At 41.1% G+C, this 22,589-nt stretch overlaps 1 protein-coding gene across 3 annotated transcripts in view; it reads left to right on the top strand.

Moving 5' to 3' along the window:
- Positions 1 to 22,589, top strand: part of Orc3 (origin recognition complex subunit 3) — a 54,934-nt gene extending 32,345 nt beyond the window's left edge. For 2 of the 3 annotated variants that reach the window (XM_032904574.1, XM_032904594.1), the window contains exons 12-20: positions 2,800 to 2,916; positions 3,718 to 3,797; positions 10,672 to 10,805; positions 12,510 to 12,589; positions 14,105 to 14,205; positions 16,693 to 16,834; positions 19,326 to 19,442; positions 20,066 to 20,145; positions 20,556 to 22,589. In XM_032904574.1, coding sequence (XP_032760465.1) covers positions 2,800 to 2,916; positions 3,718 to 3,797; positions 10,672 to 10,805; positions 12,510 to 12,589; positions 14,105 to 14,205; positions 16,693 to 16,834; positions 19,326 to 19,442; positions 20,066 to 20,145; positions 20,556 to 20,661 — 957 coding nt within the window. In that variant the 3' untranslated portion in view covers positions 20,662 to 22,589. The remainder of the gene's footprint in view (positions 1 to 2,799; positions 2,917 to 3,717; positions 3,798 to 10,671; positions 10,806 to 12,509; positions 12,590 to 14,104; positions 14,206 to 16,692; positions 16,835 to 19,325; positions 19,443 to 20,065; positions 20,146 to 20,555) is intronic. The other variant, XM_032904583.1, reaches the window with a different exon arrangement.

The following is a 22,589-nucleotide window of genomic DNA, read 5'->3' on the forward strand; positions in this document are numbered from 1 at the left end:
TCATGTCAGCATATTCTTAGAGAAGGGGTTCTAAGAGAATAAGAGAAGCTAAGTAGTTATGGAATAGGGCTATTTCCAGAGGAGGTAAATTTCTCAAAAGGATAGTCCCACATTAACTCAAATGGGCTTTGAAGGGACAGTTGTGCTTTGGACCTAATGGGGCCTACCTACTTTGCATGTGAATGCTACTAAAAATTAAAACCTAAGTTGACCTCAAGAAATGTACTCTGTGAATGTTGACAACAGAAAGAACATCTTGCTTGTTAATATAGTTACTATTATTTACTGACTGAAAAGCTGAGGAAGAAACTCCATTTTCTTCATTATATCAACACAAAACCACGACTCTTACCTTAAAGGGAATAAGAGATATTCTGGAGCCATTTTGAGTGACCATGCCCAGGGAAACATGGATTTCGGCTATACCAAATTCCATATTCCAGTGTGGAAGTAGTTTCATGAGTTCTTAGAGTTTTACAGAACAGAGGAAATTATAAATCAAGGCAAGTTTAAAATCCATTATGGACACATTGGTGAGGTGATGCAGTGAGGAGCTTTCTTATGGGCCTACCATGCAATCTAATGAGATTCTTAGCTCTTGGGCTGACAAAGGTAGTAGTCTGCTGAGTTAATAGATTCCAAAGGCAAATAAAATGTATTGTCACAGGATGTTTAGTTCTGACACACACTGGGGTAAGAAATGGCCATTTCAGAGCCCAAGATAAGGTGACTACCGTCTGGACCTGCAGGGCTGACGTTCTGACCAGGCATTCGCTCACTCCAGAGGCAGCTAGCTTCTCAGGGGTTTTGTTCATAATTGACCCAGCCGAGGTGTAGTCTAGAATTTCCCAGAGACCCCAGCAAAAGAAATGAGCTGAGAGTATTGGTTCAGGTTGGAGAAATCTGAATATTGGTTTGTATGAATTTACAATCTACATGCAATATTGGCAATGTGAAAACAGCTTTTACAATTCTACCTGTATTCACATAGGTTCTCCTATTAGTTACTGAACTTTTAAAACTACTGTTGTAACATCACAATGTCTTACACCAATTTAGTACACGTACAGTGCAAAATGTGTAACTTTTCTGAGGTAAACCAAAGACATCTTTCTCAAGGTTCAGCAGCCTTCAGCAGCATTTGATAGAGGATTTTTAAAATATAGATTTATAATAGATAAAAAAAAGAAAGAAAGAAAGAAAGAAAGAGGTTGCAGGGTTTATTTCTGTAAACAAGCACTAAATTTCTGGTCAAGGTTTTGTAGGTTGTGTGACAGATGATCTGTTTGAGAGTGGCGCATCCATGGTCATTTATTCTCTGTACTTGAGTCTGTGTAGATCTCGGTAACCTCCAGCTGTGGCAGAACGTAGCTTCTCTGATAAGAGTTGAGAGCCGCACTTAGGTATGAATACAGGTTCTTGGCTAGGTCAACAGTACCAGGCATGGGTTCTCCATGTCCAGTTAGTGGGTTACTCACAAGATTTAAGGCCAATATTGTAGCATTGTGAATATTTTGCTGGGCCAGTAGTACAGCTGCAGGCTATACCACTAGTTAGAACCTTAATAACTGTTCTCCCTTAGCAGTTTCAAATATATAAGAGCTAACTCCCCTTTCAGGTCAGCACTTGCTTGATTTCTGGTCCTGTGATTGAATTCTATGTTGTCTTCAATAATAGGGTCTTCCCTTCAACTTCTTACTCTGGTGTCACCTACAGAAGCAGCCATGCTACAACTCAGAAGACAAACTGTGGGAGACACTGTATAGTATGCCTGGGCGCACAGCTCTGTGCTTGCCCCTTTTATGTCAGGCACTTTTCTTTGGCCTTGTTGCAAGATTATAAGAAGTCAGGGTTGTTTATTACTTTTCTCTTTCCCTTTCTCTTCTAGAAGGTCCTCAAATACCAGAGTTTGCAGGAAAAGGAAAATATTAATAGCTGGGTGGGACAGTTCTCACTTCTTTTACCCTCTAAGTGTGACCTTAAACAGGCTCCTTAGTCTACAATTCCATTTTCTTACACAATCTTGTGTACTTAGCTGAGCAGCATAATTAAAACTGCCATGTTCGTTCAATCTTATGGTGTAGCTTAAACTCAGTTGAGCAGGAAGTTGAAAAGCAAAGGCAGCATAGGGGAAACAGAGGACAAGAGCTCTGGAGGGATAGGAGGTTTGGTGGAGCAGTATTCTACACCCTGCATCCCCATCCACCAACTGGATGCAAGGCTTTAATGCTTCTTAACTGGTTATGATTTAACAGGAAAGAGCTAAGTGTATTAGAATTGCAGTCCCTGGATGGCAGCATCTAGGAAAGAGTCATGCAGTTGGTGTTAGAGAGTAAGCAGTGAGTGGTCTCCACTCTATTACTTTGTGTGTGGACCAGGACACTGTTAGAGAGGAAAGCACAAGAAGCTCTCCCGTGAACTGACAATCGGAACTACAACAGTGTGCTATTTCAGTGAGGTTGAGAAAAGTCATGCCACTCTCTGTAGTGCACAGCAATTAGGTTATAGTGGCAGACAGCATAAAAATGCTCTATTACAAGCATGGGATTGGCAGGGTGAATGGCAGGACAGACTACATTACAACATCAGTTCTGATTTGTGTAAAATACAGCCAGTTTTGATACTGAACAGTTGTCTGGACCATCTCCTAAATTTGATGTGTCAAGTTTTCATGAATTAAGAAAAGTAGCTTGTAGTTCTAAATACTCATCATTTTTGTAGAAAGTATGTATCCATAAAGTCATTTTTGAATTTTATTTTACTACCATGCATAATATTAATGTACTCTGTGATTTTTAGGAGGAAACGCAATCATTGTTGGAAGAACTGCATGTTTACCATATCAATTACTTCCTTGTTTTGAGATGTCTTCATAATTTTACCTCTTCTCTTCCCAAGTACCCACTGGGTCGACAGGTAAGTAAGATTTCCTCATTGGGAGTCAACTAGTAGGAATATAGTACTTCCTTGTCTGACTTCTCTATTACTCAGGCATCAGACTTTGAAATGAAGCCAGCTCTTCCAATAAGAAATCAATCTATTCTAGCTGGGCACATTAGTAATAGTGGAAATGGTTCTGTTCTGAAACTTAGAGCTGGAAATGGGCACGTGAATCCCAGCGGATCGTTTGCTCTGTGCTTGTGCTCGAGAGTGTATAGCCTTGCTAATTTGGCACTCGGTCTGTTCCGTGCATAGGGAGAGCTAGTTCTCTACCCCTGGGGAACTGGGAGGTGGAAACTGTTTGAAAGTATTTAGAGGTTAACTTTGCATTGCACCAAGAATGAAAACAAACATAGCACTTCTGATCTTTGCAAAATTATGCTGAGATGACCTTTTTATTATACCCTAAACTTATGAGCCTGTGTAGGATGCATGTGAATGGGACATATTTAGTTTTCAGACCATTCCATCAGAGTTTTAGAGATCAACTAGAACATTGGCCTGTGTGAGGCTCTGCTGATTTAGCTATTAAACCTTCAATTATCCCATCTTTAATGATACTCTAAAGGGACTTAATGGTGTTGGCCACTCCTAATACAATTGGACTTTTATATAAGTTTTACTTTTGTAGTATCTGATCCAATATATGTCAAGAAGCCTCTTGTAATTTAATGATTTTTATTAATAGCGTGAACATATGATGATTTTGCATAACTAGTAGGCTATAAACTTGGTATGTGTTTTTTATTCCTCATAAATCATATCTTGCATTTATAGATTAGGGAGCTGTATTGTACATGTTTAGAAAAGAAGATATGGGATTCGGAGGAGTACGAATCAGCCTTGCAGCTGCTGAGGTAACTTTGTTGTCTTTCTTTTCCATCTGCTTTAAGCCTGCCAGTAATACCTTCCTCCAGAACTCCTGTCTGCCCCAAGGCTTCCTATGTAACCTGTATGTAAGAATATTTAAACACCTTTTGAATGTATGTGTGCAGACTCTAGGGGAGTTAATGTAGCGACCCTCTATTCCGTTACTGAAGTTCTGGTGCACCTTCTCAGCTCACACAGCACTGACAGCTGACCAGCATAGTGTGCATTGCGTCTGGCCCTGAAGTTGCTCATATGATGTTATTAGAAAACATTCTAATCCTAGTGTATTGATTTTGGGCCAAATGTAACCAAAACTAGTTCATTGTAAAGAAGTCATTTTTTTAGAGCCCTCCTTTTTTCTCTTTCTTTTTAATTTGGCCATGTGTGCCCAGCTCTGAGGCCTTTTGTTTACCTTTACCGCTTGACTGTATCTGATTTGCACACATGGTTTTTAACATTTTCTTCTCAGGGATCTGGGTTCCAATTTTTTTGTGATATAGGGTAACAACTGACCTTAGCTGCTTGGGAGCCAAAGAGAGACAATGAAAGGTCTTTAGGGTTCACATTAAGGGAAAGTGTAATCAACTGTGGTAGGAGGAATACATGGTGGCCATGGGGCCAAGGGTTGGCATCCCTTAGTTAGCTTTATAAAGTTTTAGGGATTGGAATCTGGAAGACATCAATCATGAATGACCAGGATGAAAGAAGTAAGACAGACAGTTATATCCAGTGTAGGGTATGATACCTCAGAAGCAACCTCCTGGTTTCTTATTTTCAGTATTTCCTGCGAAATAGAGATTAATCTTCGACAAGTGAACTTCATAACATTCTGAACTTTCACATATACGATAAACCTGGCACAATTGTTTAGTAGTTTTGGTTGTACTTTCCTGTTGTGTTTTAGGACCCTGTAGGGCTGACCAGGTAGCTCCTGTGGAAGCTTCTGGGGCATGTCTGTTCCACTGACTCTACTCCCTTGGGGACATATACTGGCTGGAGCCCAGTCCTTGGAGATTTCATGGCCTCTATTCAAGAGGACAAACAACTTACCAAAGGAGTCCCATTAGTCCCTGGATGCTGCTGACCTTTAAGAGAAAGGGCCACAATATTTGCTATGGTTTTGGGGCCCACTTAATATTGTTGGTGTAGGCATCCAAGGTTTGGGTGCTGAACTCGGAAGGAAGGTCTTTCCAGTCTTGTAATTTTCACTTTCCAAACTGACTGTTTCCCAAGTGGTTAAAACCTAACAAATTTAGAGACTGGAAAGGGTGGTCAGTGCTTGCTGTTCTTGTAGAGAACCTGGATTCAGACCTCATTGTGGCTGGAAGCTCATTGGTGAGCTAGCCTAGCCCAAAACTCAGGTTTTTGGTTTAGTTAGAGACCCTGTCTCCAAAACTAAGGTGGAGGACTGGCTTTTGAGTCGGCTCCACAAATATATTAGCTTGAGCAAGTCACTGATAACCACATAGAGAAAGGAAAGACCTGACATTCACAAGTTGTCCTGTGGCCTCCACACGTGTTCTAACATTCATGTGCACATACATGTGCACAATCACACGCCTAAGTAATATAGACTTAATAAAAGAGCATAGAGCAATGAGAGGACCCCTGCGGTCATCCCTTGGCTCCTGCACGCATACACAGGAGCACTTCTGCCCATACCCTCATGTGCATTGCCTCAGTCACTGTTCTGTTCTGTAAAGAAGTAATCCATGGCAACGTTGGTGAAATGAAGCTTTTATGGGGCTTGTTTACAGTTCCAGGGGTTTAGTACATTATCCTCGTGGTGGAGGAGAGGGAGAAGCATAGCAGTAGGTGCTGCAGCAGTAGCTGAGATACATGCCGGTCCCTAGGCAGAGAAGAGAGAAACAGACAGAGACAGAGACAGAAAGCGTGACAGAGAGCATGCTAGAGAGCACCATGGTGCTTGGCATACACCAAGTGCTTTTGAAACCTCAAAACCCACCTCCCGTGACACACTTTCTCCAAGGAGGCCACACCTCCTAATCCTTATAATTCTTTAAGAGTTCTACTCCCTGGCACTAAGCATTCAAATATATGAGCCATTGGGGGCCATTGTCATTCAAGCCACCACATGTATTCCCTGCTGACATACAGATATCAGCCACTTCAGTAGTGAGAAAAGGAACTACAGTGGGTGGTAGGTTTGTATGCAAGGCTTAAACTTTCCTCAGTCGGTACAAATGAGGATGTGAACACAGTATTTTTACTGTTTTCTTTTCTTTTGAGATAACGCCTCCCTGTGTAGCTGAGGTCAGCCTTGAGTTCAGAATCTTCATGTCTCTGGCAGTGTACATGCCACACTTACAACAGGAAAGAGCGTGTTAAAAAGAAGTCTGTTAACTGGATTTATTTTTAGTCTTTATTCCTTCCAAGTTGAGAAGGTCAGATGGGCACAGCAGGAAGTGAATTACGTTTGTGCTGCGGTGAGAAATCACCTTGACCAAGGCAATGTAAGAAGAGAGCTCCTTGGGTTGGGTTGCAGGGGTTTACTTTGTGATGGTAGCAGGCATCACAGCAGCAGGCAGCTCGCTTCTGGGACCACAAGGATTACAGAGACAGTACAGAGCTGGGCTCTCCCCAGCCAGGCTGCACTTCCTCTGCCTCCCCAGACAGCACGGCCACCTGATACAGGTGACATTCTTATTCAATCCGACCCAAAGTCTAAAAACTGTAATACAGTTATTAGTGATTTAGGTACAGTGTAACTATGAAGCTGAAATTTCTTACTATATGGAAAAGTAAATTCCCAAAGAAATTTGATTTCCACTTAAAAGTTTTGTTTTTGAGATAGGGTCTCACTTTGTTTTCCTGGCTGGTCTAGCTAGGTAGACTAGGCTAGCCATGAAACACCATGGTTCCTCTTTCCCAACTGCTAGGATTAAAAGTGCATGTATGACATCATACCCAGCAATACTTCTTTTTCATAATTTTAAATGTCATTAAATTGTTTCTGTATGTTTATAAACTTTAAAATAGGAGATTTCTGAAACTTTGTTAGTCTAGGATGGCATTCAGGCAAGCTTGTACTGTCAAGGGGTAAGCACCTTTACCCCATGGGTCATCTCTCCAGCACCCTAGCAGATTGATTCATTGTTTTATAATTTTATTATTAGAATCTGTCATCCTTCTCTTCTTGGTATTCCCAAATTCATAAATGCATTTATCTAGGAAGAATTTACTTCATTCATTCCTGGGTTTACGAAATTCAGAATCCAGTTAGGGCTCAGAAATGTTAATCCAAGCAGGGTGTAGTTCCTAGGTCTACAGAAGTAATGGTGATAATATCAGCTACCTTTCAGTGAAGGCTTGCTGTGTCAGTACTGCCTTAGGCACTCCTTAGTCAGGGTTTCCATTCCTGCACAAACACCATGACCAAGAAGCAAGTTGGGGAGGAAGGGGTTTATTCAGCTTACACTTCCACATTGCTGTTCATCACCAAAGGAAGTCAGGACTGGAACTCAAGCAGGTCAGGAAGCAGGAGCTGATGCAGAGGCCATGGAGGGATGTTACTTACTGGCTTGCTTCCCCTGGCTTGCTCAGCTTGCTCTCTTATAGAACGCAAGACCACCAGCCTAGGGATGGCACCACCCACAATGGGCTGGGGCCTCCCACCTTGATCACTAGTTGAGTTCTGTGATAACTCCAGCTTGTGTCAAGTTGACACACAAAACTAGCCAGTATAGGCACCCTGAGTACATTTTGCAGTCCAGTGTGGTATACCTTTCCAGTAGTTTGGTTAGCCATGTTTTCCCTGGGGAATCTGAAGCCTACATAGGGACGATGAGTAAGATTGCTTCACTGCTAATGGGATCATAATCCAGATCTCATTTAAAAGCTGTTTGTACCTTCAGCTTTTATTTGCCAAGATCTAAAGTGGAAGTCAGGCTATAAATAAAGCAAAACCAATAAATACCAAGTGTAGTTTCCATCTTTTTATTAAGTTGAGCCCAAAAGCACTGAGGATCAGACATAGCAGTTATAACAGGGACAGGTAGAGGTCAGCTACCACCAAAGAGAAGTGACGGAGAAGCTTGCAGCGTCACAGTAAACGTCTCCCCTCCTGTTGACACATTAGGTATGTACAACACATCCGGACGGTTCTTGCTGTTTGCATAGTCTGAAAGGCAGTTTTTCCTAGTTGGCAGAACAGGAGCTTAAATGTAACTCTTTAAAATCAAGCGTATTTTCTTTTGCATTTCAAACAGAAAAGAAATGTACCTCATTTAGGTATGTCTTCCATGTCCAGAGGTTTCTAAGCATTTTCAAAATGAGCCAGGAGTAATAGCTTCTGTGGACTCTAACACTCACCTCACTCACCCTGACGGTCTCAGCACACGGTGCAGACAGAAAATGAAACCTTCAGTCTACGTGTCCCGACTGCATTCTTAGGAGCTTACTGCAAAAACAAACTTATACACTGAAGCTGTCATGGACTCTCCTCTCATTGTGGAATTACAGTTCTCAATTTGGTACTTAATTTCCTATTTGCATTTATTTACTTTGAGAGTGAGCACCTAGCGGTGGGGCCATGTCTGTGGAAGTCAGAAGACGACTTTCTGGGTAGTTTCCTCCTCCTACCATGTGAGTTTCCAGGGATCAAGTGCCTTAACTGCTGAGCTCCATGTCACTGGCTCGGATGGAGGCTGCTGACTTAAGTAGTGTCTTAGTTAAGGTTACTATTGCAGGGACGAAACACCACTAGCAAAAGTAACTTGGGGAGGAAAGAGTCTGTTTGGCTTACATATTCCAAGTCACAGTCTACTGAAGGAAGACAAGGCAAGAAAAACAGGAGCCTAGAAAGAGAAACTGATGCCTTGGCAAGAATCCTCCACACTTGCTCCTCAGGACTTGCTCAACCTGCTTTCTTGTAAGACCAAGGAAGGACCGTGAGGTGCCACCTACAATGGACTGGGCCCTTCCACATCAATCAGTGATTAAGAAAATGGTCTACAGGCCTGCCTACCTCCAGATCTTATGGAGGCATCTTCTTAATCGAGGTTTTCTTGCCTTAGATAGCTGTATCAAGTTGGCATAAAAGCTAGTCAGCACGTAAGCTCAGCTTTCGATCAGTACTTTGAATCACCTTGTTAGTTCCTAGAGACTAGAATTCTGAAATCTAAATGTAGCTTCTTAACTCTACATTTAAGTTTCAGACGACAGTGGAATACTTCCTACAGAATAAACTAACCTACTGCATGTTTCTTACTTTTAGTATAGAGATTGTTGGTCCTGAACTTGCATGGTGTTAGATTTACAGGAAACCAGACAGAAAGCTGTATCTAAAGATTTCGAGGCTATTTCTTGAGTAGTGGTTTCAGGTGCCATCTGAGGGGTAGCAACCATAGATTTCCGCCATCTCAAAGGCTGTGAATGAAACCACTGAGCATCCAAGTGCAGTAGAACTTTAGCGTGGGTTGGGTCAAAGTACTCGGCCTTCATGCGGGCTTCTTAAGCTATGAGACTGGAAGGTGAAAGTTAACTAAGAGATACCAAGTAATCAACTGGTAGGTTACCATTCTTAGAACTACTGTTGGTCTCACAGGATGAGATACCTGTGAAAGTTGTTACCCAGCACAACTGCCCCCTCCTATTCTCTTGCTTCTTCTGTTGGCCATGTGATCTCTTCCCCCCAGTGCACTCCTTCTGATGCCACGTCCAAGGCCTTCATCATATATGTAACCGTGGGACCGTTTATCCAATTTTGGACTTTTATCCTCCACAAGCTAGATAACCCTATTCACTTTAAAAAATACCTTGCATTGCCATTTTGTTGCAGTAAAAGAAAATAAGTGCTTACAAGAATACCATAATCAGACAACAAGAAATCATATGATAAATACTATTTTAGAAAATAAAAGGAATAAGTTTTTTTGAGAGAAAAAACTGGGAAATTACTTTTATTTGTGAAAAAGATGGATGACTTTAGACACTGATCTCAAATTAATTCCAAAACAGGACTGATGTCATCCATGTAAGTAATGGTGAGCAATGACTTTATTACTATAAACATAAAAAGATAGGAGGGGTTTTTTTTCTTTGCTAGTGAAAGAAAGGAATTTTGTCTTAAGCACATTTACAGTGAGGTTTTATATCTGATGATCTAAACTAGTGTTATGTACGTTACTCATGTCCTGCGTGTTCCTAAACTTCACTGTTGGTTCTGTGTTTCTTTCTATGGTCCCAACCTTAGACACTTTATTACTTCTTTAATGGCTTCTAAGATTTCTGTGGTTTTCCCCTTCCCTTCATCAGTGCACACTCCCTCCAAGTTTCTCTGATGCTTTCAAGTCTGTGGGATATACAGTGCAGATCTACAGTTGGCATATATGAAGCTGAAATCCTGATCTTGCCCCCTTTCTGTATCCTTCTCGTCCAATCAAAAGGAAGTTAGGCTGCCTTTGGGATTTATCAAGACCCAGATAGTCATTGCCATTTCTCCTCTTGGTTATTACAGTAGTCTTTGGCTTGGTTTTTCTGATTTCATACATGTTCCTTTACAAAGCAGCAGTCAGAAGTCTTTTGAAAATATGACTAGTAATTTTATTTTTTTTTAAAACCATTAACATGAAGTTTTGTTCCCACTTAGAGATAAGGATGCTAAGGACCAGAAATGAGTAATAGACTTGTTCTGTCTTACACTATCAGAACCAGGTTGTGAACACAAACCTTTGCTAACTAAGCACATTGTTAAGAAATCTATATTTTTAAATGTCACGAATGTTAGATAAAATCTTTTTAAAAGATGGGATTACTAGTGAAGATTCTGTTTCATCTTCTGAACAAAGACATTAAATATGTTGAAGAAGTCATAGGCTCTCCTGTCGCCTGTTTTTCTAGAATGCTGGCAAAGGACGAACTGATGGGCATACTTGAGCAGTGTGTTAAGGTTTTGAATTCCTCTACTGAAAAGCAGCTTAGCAACACGGCACAGAAAATAAAGGGCTTCCTGACCCAGTTTCAGAACCTTGATGGTAAGTGTAACATCCTGCCCATTGACAGCCCTTTAACCAGAATGTCATGAAAACTCAACACTGTCAGTCAGCAGAGTAGTCTCCGAATGTAACATCGTAACAAGTACAAATAGGCAAAGTGTTTCTCCTCTGGGTTTGTTTAAAACAATGTAGAAAATCAAATGGATCTGTACCCTCGCCTTATCTAGGGGTGCTATGATGGGGTTGAGGAAAGAGATGTGTCTCAAGCAACAGTTAGACATGGCGTCATGGAAATGCCTTCTTTGGCATGTTGTCTGAATCCCTCCAGCAGCAGATATCCCTTTGTCGTTAAAGTCCTTTAGTTCTAGGAAACGGTCTTTGTGGAAATCTCATACCTCTGTAGCTTGTATTCAGGGGAATCTCCGACCGGTGCTCAATTATAGAAGATCAAGGCAGGTTAGCAGTGCTAAGAAGGCTTCCTCCGAATTATGTGTGGGAGGTGACCTTTAGCACCACAGCAATGACCCTGAACCACTTCACAGAAGTAAAATGTTAAAAGACTAGAAGTTGGGATAATTCCCGCTATGAGAAAGTGGAATCTGGGAAGAAATGTAAACTGCTTTATACTTCACTGCTATTGATACAACACCCAGGCTGTAGCCAGTCTCTCTTGGCTTCCAGCTCAGTGAGTGTGTGTGTGTATAAGTGTGTATAAGATCAGTTCACAGTTGTAGTTTCACCAAAGAGAAGCCACTCTTAAGGACATAAATAAGGCCAAAGATATAGAAGAATATAAAATAGTCTCAGGAATTCTAATTGGAGTTCATGTAACATGACCTAATGAACAAATCCTGTGGTAGACTGGCACTAAAGGATTGCCACTTTTCAAATGGAATGGCTGAAGATTAAAATGTTTGACAACAGTATAAAGAATAGAATGTTTTATGAATTAAAACAAAGCCACCATCCTTATAATTTTTGTCTTTATTTTCTTGGTTTAAAAAAACAATTGTTATTAATAACAAAGTATATTTAAAATTTCTCACAAGAAGAAATATTTTGTTATTTGCCACCTATGATCTCTTTACACTGCTGACGTATTTTAATTTAGAATTAGATTGGAGAGGGTTAAATTAGGCTGAGTTATAATCAATTTTAAGGTTCTGTTACATGGCAATTGAATGGAATAAAGAATTTAGCTAGTAGTTATCCTGACCTTAGGTTAAAACTTCTAAAATCAGGAATTATCTTCTGGTTCTATAAGAATAGTGTATATTCTTTAGCTAAATTTTTATGTTATTTTTGAACCAAACCATTGTCAGGTTCCCAAGTCAGAGAGAGTATCACTTCCTCCTGAAGTACAGCCATACATTTATATCAGTGAGCACTTTCTCTTCCTTGAAGCTTTTATATACCACTTCTTTATACTAAACAGAATGAATCAAAAGTAGTATAGTGGAAGGTTAGCGCAGGTCTATCAGAATGTAGCTGATCGTGCTTGAAATCTTAGGTCAGAGGAAAATACTTTCAAGTCTGTACCATTTTTTATATAGGCTTTTGCTAGAAACAGTCTCAGAGTTCGGTAGCTACTGGTGAAGACCTCACTACATATAAACGATGCAGTGTGCTGGCTTCAGCTTCTGGAGGGAGTTCACTTGTCTGGCAGGCTTGCTCATGTTTAAAAGAAGCGTATATCTACTTCCAATGCCTCCTTTCTGCTGTGTATTGGTTTTGTATCCAAAGCAGATAGCAAAGAGGAAGAGGATGCTTGTGGTTCACAGCCAAAGGGGCTGCAGAAGACAGACCTGTACCACCTTCAGAAGGTAGGTATCTCTCTTCCTTCCAGCCGCACTGGGAGTGGTTCCCTTGTGGTAATTGGTGCTCTAGAATCGGTCTGCTAGAATGTCATCACATTCATATCTTACATCGCAAGCAGAGGCAGTGCTCACAGACTGAAGCTAGTAACTCAGACATCCTGATGCCATCTAAGCTGCAGGAAGGGGCTGGAGTACTACAGGACATCTCAGGCCACTCCTGTAGAGACACTGGAGACATTTGCAATCAAATTCCCTTTTGTGTCCTTGTTCTTACCAATGGAAAAAATTAACCAAGTGCCCAAACAAGCTGGACAGCAATTCATTAGGTTTTGTTGCTTTATTTTCAAGTCCCTCCCACGCCCCAACAAAGCAGTTAGGCAGTAACCGTCAAAGCTGCCGAGAGGAGGATAGGCTGGTGTGGCAGCAGGCAGCCTTATGGCAGGGAGCATATCTGTAGAGACTGTGGAAGCCCAGAGGATTAGGACATTTATTGGCCAGCATGCGAAAGAAAAAGGAGTAACTGTGCCTGAGTCAGTACTCAGAAAGACTTGCAAACCCAGGCAAACTTCATGGAGGTTTCTACTAACTACATAAGATGTTGAACTTCTGGAAGAAGGTAAATGAACCAGCCTTACTAGGGAAGCCTCCCAGCCAGGCCCTCCATTGAATTAATTCTCAAGGGAGAAGACAGTGGCACGTCTCCACCTACAGGTAGGCTCCCTTCTGTGCTACAGTTCTGTTGTTTGTCTCACTATCTTCCTACATTATATGTGCACAGTCTACCTGACAGAATACAGACAATTCTGAAGCCTTAAGGAAGACATAGAATTAACTGTAAAGGGGAAATGGAACATGGGTTACAAAAAGAATATGAATATAGTGTACTTATTTCTCTTTTTGATCAGAGTTAGGAGACTCTTAAGTCAAAATTTGACACACACCCCACCCCCCAATAGTGCTGAGAAGAAAACCCAGGGTGTCACCACTGGCTAGAGCTGTACCACTAAACTACAAATCTCAGCCTTTTTCTTTTTTCTTTTTAACAACACTCATAGGGTAAAAGAGCACTTGACTGCCAGAGGAGCCTTCTTATTCCATTTCACCCAGTTAAAATGTGCCACAGAATTTCAGTCTGGGTGAAGCTGCACTCTGCGTCTGCTGCTCCTGTGGGCCGAGGCTATGGTGGGTGGGGATGGATGGGTGTTTTCTTCCTCATCCCCCCAGCACTCTTCCTCATGCTCCTAAATGAAAATTCATGGCTTCTAAAAAGTGAGCACTCCTGTGTAACTGCGCAGTGAGGTAAACTGCTCTCTTCTTCCCGTGAACATTCACTTGGCTTATGTTTAAAGCAAAACAGAGGGGCAGATTCTTGACAGAAAATAAAGCACATTTTGATCTGGTTCTGTCTGCACTCTAAGTAAAGGGCATCAGCTGACTCTCCACATTAGTGACAGCTCAAAGTGATTCTGTTCCTAAGTCAAAGACGGCATATTTTAACCCACTCCCCACTATGCCCTGTAGTCCTTACTGGAAATGAAAGAGCTAAGGAGAACAACTAAGAAGCCAACCAAGTTTGAAATGCTCAGAGAAAATGTTATAAACTTCATCGACAACCTGGTGAGGTGAGTCTAATGCTCTGATGAGCTAAAAGTGATCCTGTTCTTCCAAATGACCCCAGTAAACTCGCTGTCCATAGCCAATCCAAGTGTTTCTCCCATCTGATCAGAGTTAGTATTTTTCTTGATCTTCTGTCCTTGTCCAATCAAATGATTTAGTTTAGTTTTTACTGTCAGTTCAGGAAGGCAGGTTTAAACTTCATCTAGCCAATTAGGCCAGGTGAGGAAATGCATTTCAGAGTATTTTCTCAATTTTGCATTATTCTAACCATTTTCTGCCTATAGTAGAAACAGACATTGTACACTAGCCATTTTATTAGTTTGGTTCTAAATAGTTTATCAGGACAACTAAGTATCAGTACCAAATCTACACAGCACCTATTCAGCAGCTGTCAAAGTCTCCTATCTAGTTTGCTTATGAGCCCTAGATCATTCTAGGTATTTCCCAAAAGCCAGCTTTTGTGTGTACATAAAATGAACCAACCATGTTACAGATTTAAAAAATGTTAAGTATACCAAAGAAAAGGACTTAACTAGTTAAAAACAGTACAAAATATAGAGGTTTGGGGGTTGGGGATTTAGCTCAGTGGTAGAGCACTTACCGAGCAAGTGCAAGGCCCTGGGTTCTGTCCCCAGCTCCCGGAAAAAAAAAAAAAAAAAAAAAAAAAGAAAGAAAAAAAAAATATAGAGGTTCATGCCTGTAACCCCAACATTTAAGAGGCTAGGACAAGAAAAATCACTGGGCATTCCAGGCTAACATGACCTTAGGTTTTACATCACACTACTGGTTGAGACCCTGCGTAGAAAGGAAAGTAGGAAAGGTGTTGTTTCTAAATGAAGGCAGTTCAAACTGGTCAGCAGGTGAGGTGTGAAAAGGAATGGTTCAGGAAAGATAGAAATTAGTTTTTTGGCAAATATCATGATTATGACCATCCTGAAAGTGAAAAATTTTTCATTTCCCAGGACAATGCTGAGGGCAGAGTTATTCTTATTAGTTATTGAAGAAAAAAAAGTAATGCTAAGAAAGAGAGAGGTAAAGTGAGCAACAAAGTATAACAAGAAGAAAGTTAAAAAGAAAATGTGTCATTAAAAGAACCAATTCATTCAAAATTGGGTTGAAGGCCTGGTAAGGAGACAGCCCAGTGCTGACGGTCACCGCGCTTGCTGCACAGCCCTACATAGCCCTACACAGCCCTGTGAGCCTCTCCTACTCCTCAGCCTTCCTTTTGTCAGCTGCAGTCTTTGGCATCAGCTTAACATGTTTCTAAGCCACATACCAGGCCCATGAGTCCCAACAAATCCCACGGGCCACCCTTCTGACTTATGTCTGGCTCTTTAACCTCTCATGAGCTGCTGTAATAATGCTGAGAATGATTGAGATTTGTTGTGAAATCACACAACTTTCTACAGTGAGACTTGGTGCTGTTACCGAGATTGTCTCTCCCAGGAGGTTAAGATTAGACTGTTAAAGGGAAAGGGGAAGGAAAATGAGGCAAAAGCCCAAGGAGAGAATTTGACTCCTGTGTCACAGGCCCCTCTCTGTCACAAACCCTTTCCCTATTTTCTACAGGGCCTAGAGTACAGATGTTTGACAGAGCTTCTAGGTCTGAACAGAAGACATTTAAAAATAAATACAAACAAATGCCAATGCAAAAATCAATGCTGCTTTACAGGTAGAGAAAGACCAGAAAGACCAGCATCTAGAGGGGGTGAGTAGGCTCAGGAACTCTTGAGATGGGAGAAGGAGCTAGTGAGGAATGTGATCACGCTGAGTATCCTCTGTCTTCCTCTCTTCAGAGCCACTGGGCCAGCGGCAGGACAGAAGTATATGGGGCTTTCTTAGGGAGTGTCAGTCCTCTCTAGGAGGTTACAAAGCACTCAGAAGTAACAGTAATGTTTTTGGTGGCTACACTTGAGGTTCTGCTTTGATGTATTTAAAGGGTATTACAGTGGCTTAGAGGCTGTGGTTCACCCAGACCAACAATGGTGTCTCCTGACTGTATCAAGAACCCAGTCCCAGTGGACATTGAGTCCACAATGCTGGCTGTCTCTGCTTGTCTTCAGCACATGTCAGTTCTGAAGAGGTAAACCACTGACCCATGAAGGAATCCCTCAGCAAAAGGTTGTGTGAACTTGTCAGTGAGAATAAGGCAAAAACAAATGCTCTTTTCCCTGTCCTTTGCCATGAGGAGTTGCGGCCCAGATTTAGGGTGGGTCTTCTCACTTCAGATGATCCAATTAAGAAAGATGCCTCACAGATGTGCCCAGCTGCCTGGGTTTACATTGGTTCCAGATATCAAAAATACAGAGGAAGTTTTTAAAATGGTATTGACATAATTTTGGGTCAACCTATATGGGATCCTTTACTTGACTTTTGTTTGGTTGCTGATTTCGCTGTTTATTAAGTAGTAGTTCTAAAGGATTGACAAAACTGCTGAGTTGAAAACCAGCCTGTACATATCCAAAAGCTGTTACCTGATTTCACTGTTTCAGAGACTACCTTCTGCCTCCCGAGAGCCAGCCTCTGCATGAGGTAGTTTACTTCAGTGCTGCCAACACACTCCGCGAGCACTTAAATGCTGCTCCAAGAATCGCCCTCCACACTGCACTCAACAACCCTTACTATTACCTAAAGGTAAGAAGGAAGCCGACTCCCCCAGTTATGCTCAAGCCCTAGACATCCTCATCACACAAACACTCATAGGGTAAAAGCCTGCAGTTCTGTTTTGATGAGCAGAACTTTGAGCAGTTCTGGGTACTGCCACTCATTTTCCTAAAAAAGAAAAAGTTCCTAGGTTCTAGATAAGCCGTGACCGAGTGACAGCAGCAGTCAGTGATCGACTGAAGCTGTGTGCATTTGCCCTTATGTATTTCCTGTGATAAACCAGTGAGCCAGCATTCACCACCAAGCCTCACGACCTGAGTTCAGTATAAGGAGACAACCATCCCCAAGTACGTTCATGACCACACGCTGAGGAAAAACTGGAACAATCACAGGTAGAAAGCCTGAGAATATAATGTCTTAAAAGGTTATTTTTTTTCCCAGACATGGTTTCTCTGTGTATCTTGGCTGTCCTGAAACTTGCTCTGTAGATCAGACTGGCCTCAAACTCAGAGATCCAACTGCCTCTGCTCCCTGAGTTCTGGGATTAAAGGCTTAAGCTACCACTGCCCAGCAGAGAAAGGATTATGTAGGTAACAACAGTTGGTCAGTGGTTAAGTAGTAAGGCCTAATGAAAGTATATAAAATTCCAAGTACATACTTCTAATGAAAAAAGAAAAACACCCTGGGATTTCATCATAGATTTTTAAATCTAATAGCATTCTATTCTTGGAGGATCTGCAGGGTACTACTGCAGAAACTCCTAAGGCAGCATACATGGGAAGAGACAGTTGCCTAAAGTCCAGAAAGTTACTAATTTCAGTTTCAAATGTTCAAAACTACCTTTGTTTTGACAGAAAAAAAAAAATCAACATTGAATATTTTTAAATAGGTGAATAGGAATTTTATACATGGATGAATGTGTGCGCCCAGGAAGTTGAAGTTTTCCTTCCAGGAAAGCTGCTTTAGAAGGCACTTTTGGATGTGTGTGGTAGCACATGTAATTGTAGCTATACAGAGGTCCAGGCACGAAGACCACCAAGTTCAGGGCCAGGATGAACTTACTGAGACCTTGAGAAAAGTGGGCTGTCAGTACAGCTCAGGGAATGAAGGGGCTACAGTGATTGCCTAGGAAGCTTACTAACCTAAATGTGGAAGGAGAAAACTCTAGCATGTGCTACACAGGATATGCATGCCCGCCCACACACACACACACACACACACACACACACACACACACACACACACACACACACACACACACACACACATCATACACAGTGATTATATTTTTGGTTAAAAAGTGGCTCCATAAGACACCAGACTACTGCCTGATCCTTGCAGTGTGGAAGCACACAAAGGTGACGTATGGGGAGTGCTGAGTAGGAAGCTATAGGTCAGTGGTTTTCAATGATGGTAGCAATCAGGAGCTTGACAGTTTCACATCTAAAGACTGGTTATTTGCTGGGGTATGTGCTCATGTGAGTAAAGTACCTACCAGAGTCCAGAAGAAGGGAGAAGATCCCTTGGAGCTGAAATTAAAGGTGTGAGGTATGTAGAGTGGGGAGCTCTGGTCCTCTGCTATATACAGCAGCAGATGCTCTTAACCCCTGAGCCATCTCTCCATCTTGTTAGGTAGCTCAGTCATTAGGTAAAAGCATTTGCTATTAAGCCTGCCTGAGCTTAATCTCTAAAACTCAAATTATAGAGCAAAGGAGGCCTGCCTCCTACAACAGTCTCTAACACCCACAAGGTTCCAGCCCCTGTGCTCAACAAAGGAATCAATTTTGTAAAGAAAAACAACTGTTTTAATGTATAAGCTACAAATTAAATTTAGTGGTAGAGTTACAGAAACAAACTGATGTGGTCTTGCATGCATTTTGTGTATGAGATTTTGTTTTTTAATAAAACTTGGATTTCAAATAAGTTAAACCAAGACTGACAGTTTCTATAGGGTTTGTGGTGTTAGGGCTCAGTGATTGATTTCCTTCAGCTCTTTGCTGGCGCCCTCTTCTGGTCTGTGCAGAAGGGGTAGGCAACATCTCTTCATAAGGACATGCGTGCACACATAAACAAAAATCTAGAAAAAGAGGTCTGCAATGTTTGCAGTGTTGGTTAGGTTATTATGACTAGGCCAGCTACACGAGACCGTTTCCAAAACAGCAAAAGTAGTGTAGTGAGCAGCCTTTTCTTTGGGAGATCACATTTACTCTTACTACTAATGAGAAGTGTTCACTAATGCCACATAATAACTGCACAAACATTGGAAGTAGCATTTAATTGGGTAATCATTCCAGAGGTTTCTAAACTTTTACAGCAAACCGAAATGATTTGCAAATGAGATTTCAAAAAAGAAAATGTCTAATGGGGAAAGTGGCTTAGAGCTGGAAGGATCGAGTGAGGCCTTGAAGTATGAAGAAAGGAAATGACGAAATTCTGCTTTCTGATTTACTAAATTTAGGTGTTCAACTATCTGTTTTTAATAATTTCTAAAAGGTGGTAACTTTTAATCTGCTGGTTTTAGAATGAAGCATTGAAAAGTGAGGAAGGCTGCATTCCAAATGTTGCCCCTGACATCTGCATAGCATATAAACTGCACCTGGAGTGTAGCCGGCTGATTAACCTTGTCGACTGGTCAGAGGTAGGTCACAAAGAATAACTTCTTTGTTTTGAATTCAACTTGTATCCTTAAATTCTTGTTTGTAAAGCCTAAGTGTTATGCTTCAAAAGTTCCCCAAGGAAATTAGCAGTCTGTACTCATAGGTTCCTGTTCTGATGCTGTGTCTTTTAAAAACAAAAGCCAAAGGATTCAGATCAGCTCAGAGCACTCCACAGAATACAGGGTGTGGTGAAAACCTCACACAAACTCTACAATACATGGCAAGGCAGGGGACAAGCGTTAACTGTCGAAGGTCCTATTTGACATCTTCTCAACATTAAAGGACATGCTGAATTAAACTCTTCCAAGAGAAAAATGCATTTTCCTGTAGTAGAGAGATTGGCAAGAGAGGAAACAGGGATGTCTCTGCTTTTACATTTTTACTAGCTATGCTTTAATCCTCTAAGACAAATATATAGAGCCAGTTTTACTATTTTTAATGAATAACTAGCAAAACCTACTAGTGTCATTAGTCATCTTCAATTGAAATCTGATGTGAAAGATGTGCCAAGTCCTAAAACCTGCGTGGTTCTAGAACTCTCTCAAGGTACAGAAAAGATGCCTAGTAACAAGTTGTATTTTCTTCTGTCTTGTCTATTCAAAAGGCTTTTGCAACAGTTGTGACAGCTGCTGAGAAAATGGATACAAATTCTACAGTCTCAGAAGAAATGAGTGAAATCATCCAGTATCCTTTTCAGTTCTACAGTCCTAGTAACAGTATTTTAAGTTTCCTGTTTCTTAAACTGGCTAGGTCATTTGCTTAAACCAAGGGCCTTGAATTGAAGCTCTAGCACAAAAAGTGAACAAAAACGCACATCTAAAAATTCATAAATACGTATTCCTTCTCAAATGCCTCTACCTCAGGTGCTGGGATTACTGTAGATGTGCACCATGACACGCAGCTCCATTTGAACCTTGTATTCTGACTGCAGTTAACCTTTTCCAACAGGGTTATATAATTTAGTAGTATTTATTTCAACCACTTATTTCAATCTACCAGTTACTATTTCAACTTTGAAATTTCATTTTAGTCTTTTTGTCAAACAAACTAACTCAAAAAACAAAACCTTAATTTTCCTTAGCTAGAGCTTCCAGTGCTCGATTTATTAGAGCTGTTTCTGAATTAGAACTTTTAGGCTTTATAAAACCTACGAAACAGAAGACTGACCATGTTGCAAGGCTCACATGGGGAGGCTGCTAAAAAGCAAATGTGTGAAGACAAGAGTTCTGCATCTAATTTAAGACTAAAAGCAATCTGGAATATTTATATAGTTGTATCAAAATGTTTTTGGAGTACTTCAAAATCTAAGAAATGCATAAAGCCTTTATACATTACTAAGGTTAAACAAGCCCCTCTTGCTTGTCCAGTGTGTAAATGTTAGACCTTCCACAGTTACTCCTCAGCAGCACTCATTCCTTTCTCTGGATAACTTGCAGCATGCCGCACACTGTAAGTACACTGTGTAAAAATCACTCTTACCTAACTAATAGGTGTTTTCCTTGCTAGAGAGGTTCTAAAATTGCCTCTGCCTCCCCATTTCTTATAGTCTTGGCAACCTACCAGGCCCAAAGCTATTTCGCTTTATACTTTAAATAATATTCACATGAACAGTCACTGAGACTTACAACCAGTAAGGGCCTTCACAAACTGCTCCCCTAACTTACAAAACAGAAATGTAAAGGTCTAGTAAAATAATATCTTCATCTCTTTCATGATAAGAACTTAAGAATCATACACCTAGAACTCATTATTTAATGTTCAACCCTCAAGAGAATTATACCAAAATTGTTCACAAATGATTCAAAGAGCCCATGTCCAGGAAAACCTTTTTAAAAGCCTTTTTACTTTGACTTGTAATGCAGGATATGTGCAAGATTATGATCCCTCCCCCATGCTCCCATCCCCAAGTGCTAAGATTATAAGGAATTTCAGTATGCCCAGATGAGAAGACAGTCTTTAAACAACACATGTTATGCATACAAATACAGAGGAACTAGTTTTAATACTGGCATATTTTTGTCTTGTCTGAGGCATGTGTTCTTGTTTTTCTTTTCCTAGGCATTTACCTCCATTTGTGCACGTATGCACGTTGGCCTTTCTCTTTACCACTTAAGATTAACACAGTGGAAGTGTTGTCATACTATCAAAAGGACCTGTAAGACTGATTTGTGTCCTTACTTGATATCCTATAGAATTCAGTCCTTAGTTGAGGTGCCTGGCACTTCTTACATATTTTAGAAAACAAAATCAGTGTTTTCCTTGTACTTTATTTAGCAAAGCAGAACAACACACGCGTGCAAACACACACACACACACACACACAGAAACACACACAACAGCAGGGTAAGAAGTAGGATTGTCATTGTGGTTTTAAAGAATGGTGAAACTAGACCTCACTTGAGCAAAAGTACAAGGACTGGGGGGAAAAAAACTACCCAGGAAGATTTATGAGTTCACCCATTAGGCAGGGAACAGCAGTAACCAATGTCCTAAGGTGGGAATACCCCAAGGAAGAGAGATAGCTAGAATGGATAAGGTGGTTCAAACAATAGAAATTGAGTGAGTAGGGCAAGAGTGCAGGTAATGAAGCTTGTTTTCTTTGGTCAGAGGCAGAAGAGGTAAGCAAGCCTTTCAATTCAATGATCAACATGTGTTGTGAGAGCACAGTGAGAGGACTGATGTAGCAAAGCCATAACCAGTTACTTGACCACTGAGATAATCCGGGCAAGGCCAATCTTAGATGGGGTAACAGCAACAGGGATGTGACACTGTAGATAAACTACAATTAGATGCACATTTAGAGCCTTAAGGGCCTTTCTGCTTATAAACTAGAAGCACTGCTGTCAGTGGGCTTGCTATGACCCCTAGGGTGGCACTGCTGCTTGGTTGTGGAACCTCTAGGAACTAAAGTCTAAAGGGAGTTTCTCCAGTCACTGGGAGCATGGCCCAAGGGAAATGGTGAGGTCTTTCCTCTTCTGCCTCCTGGCTGATGAGCTGACGGTTTGGCTCTACACTGGACCCCAGCTATGTCTGCTGCCTCATTACAGACCAAAGCAATGAGGACAACTGATCACATACTGAAGTCTTCAAAATGGAATTAAAGTAAGCTTTCTGACTTTGTAGATCAA

This window comes from Rattus rattus, chromosome 1, assembly GCF_011064425.1.
Source record: "Rattus rattus isolate New Zealand chromosome 1, Rrattus_CSIRO_v1, whole genome shotgun sequence".
NCBI classification, from domain to species: Eukaryota; Metazoa; Chordata; class Mammalia; order Rodentia; family Muridae; genus Rattus; species Rattus rattus.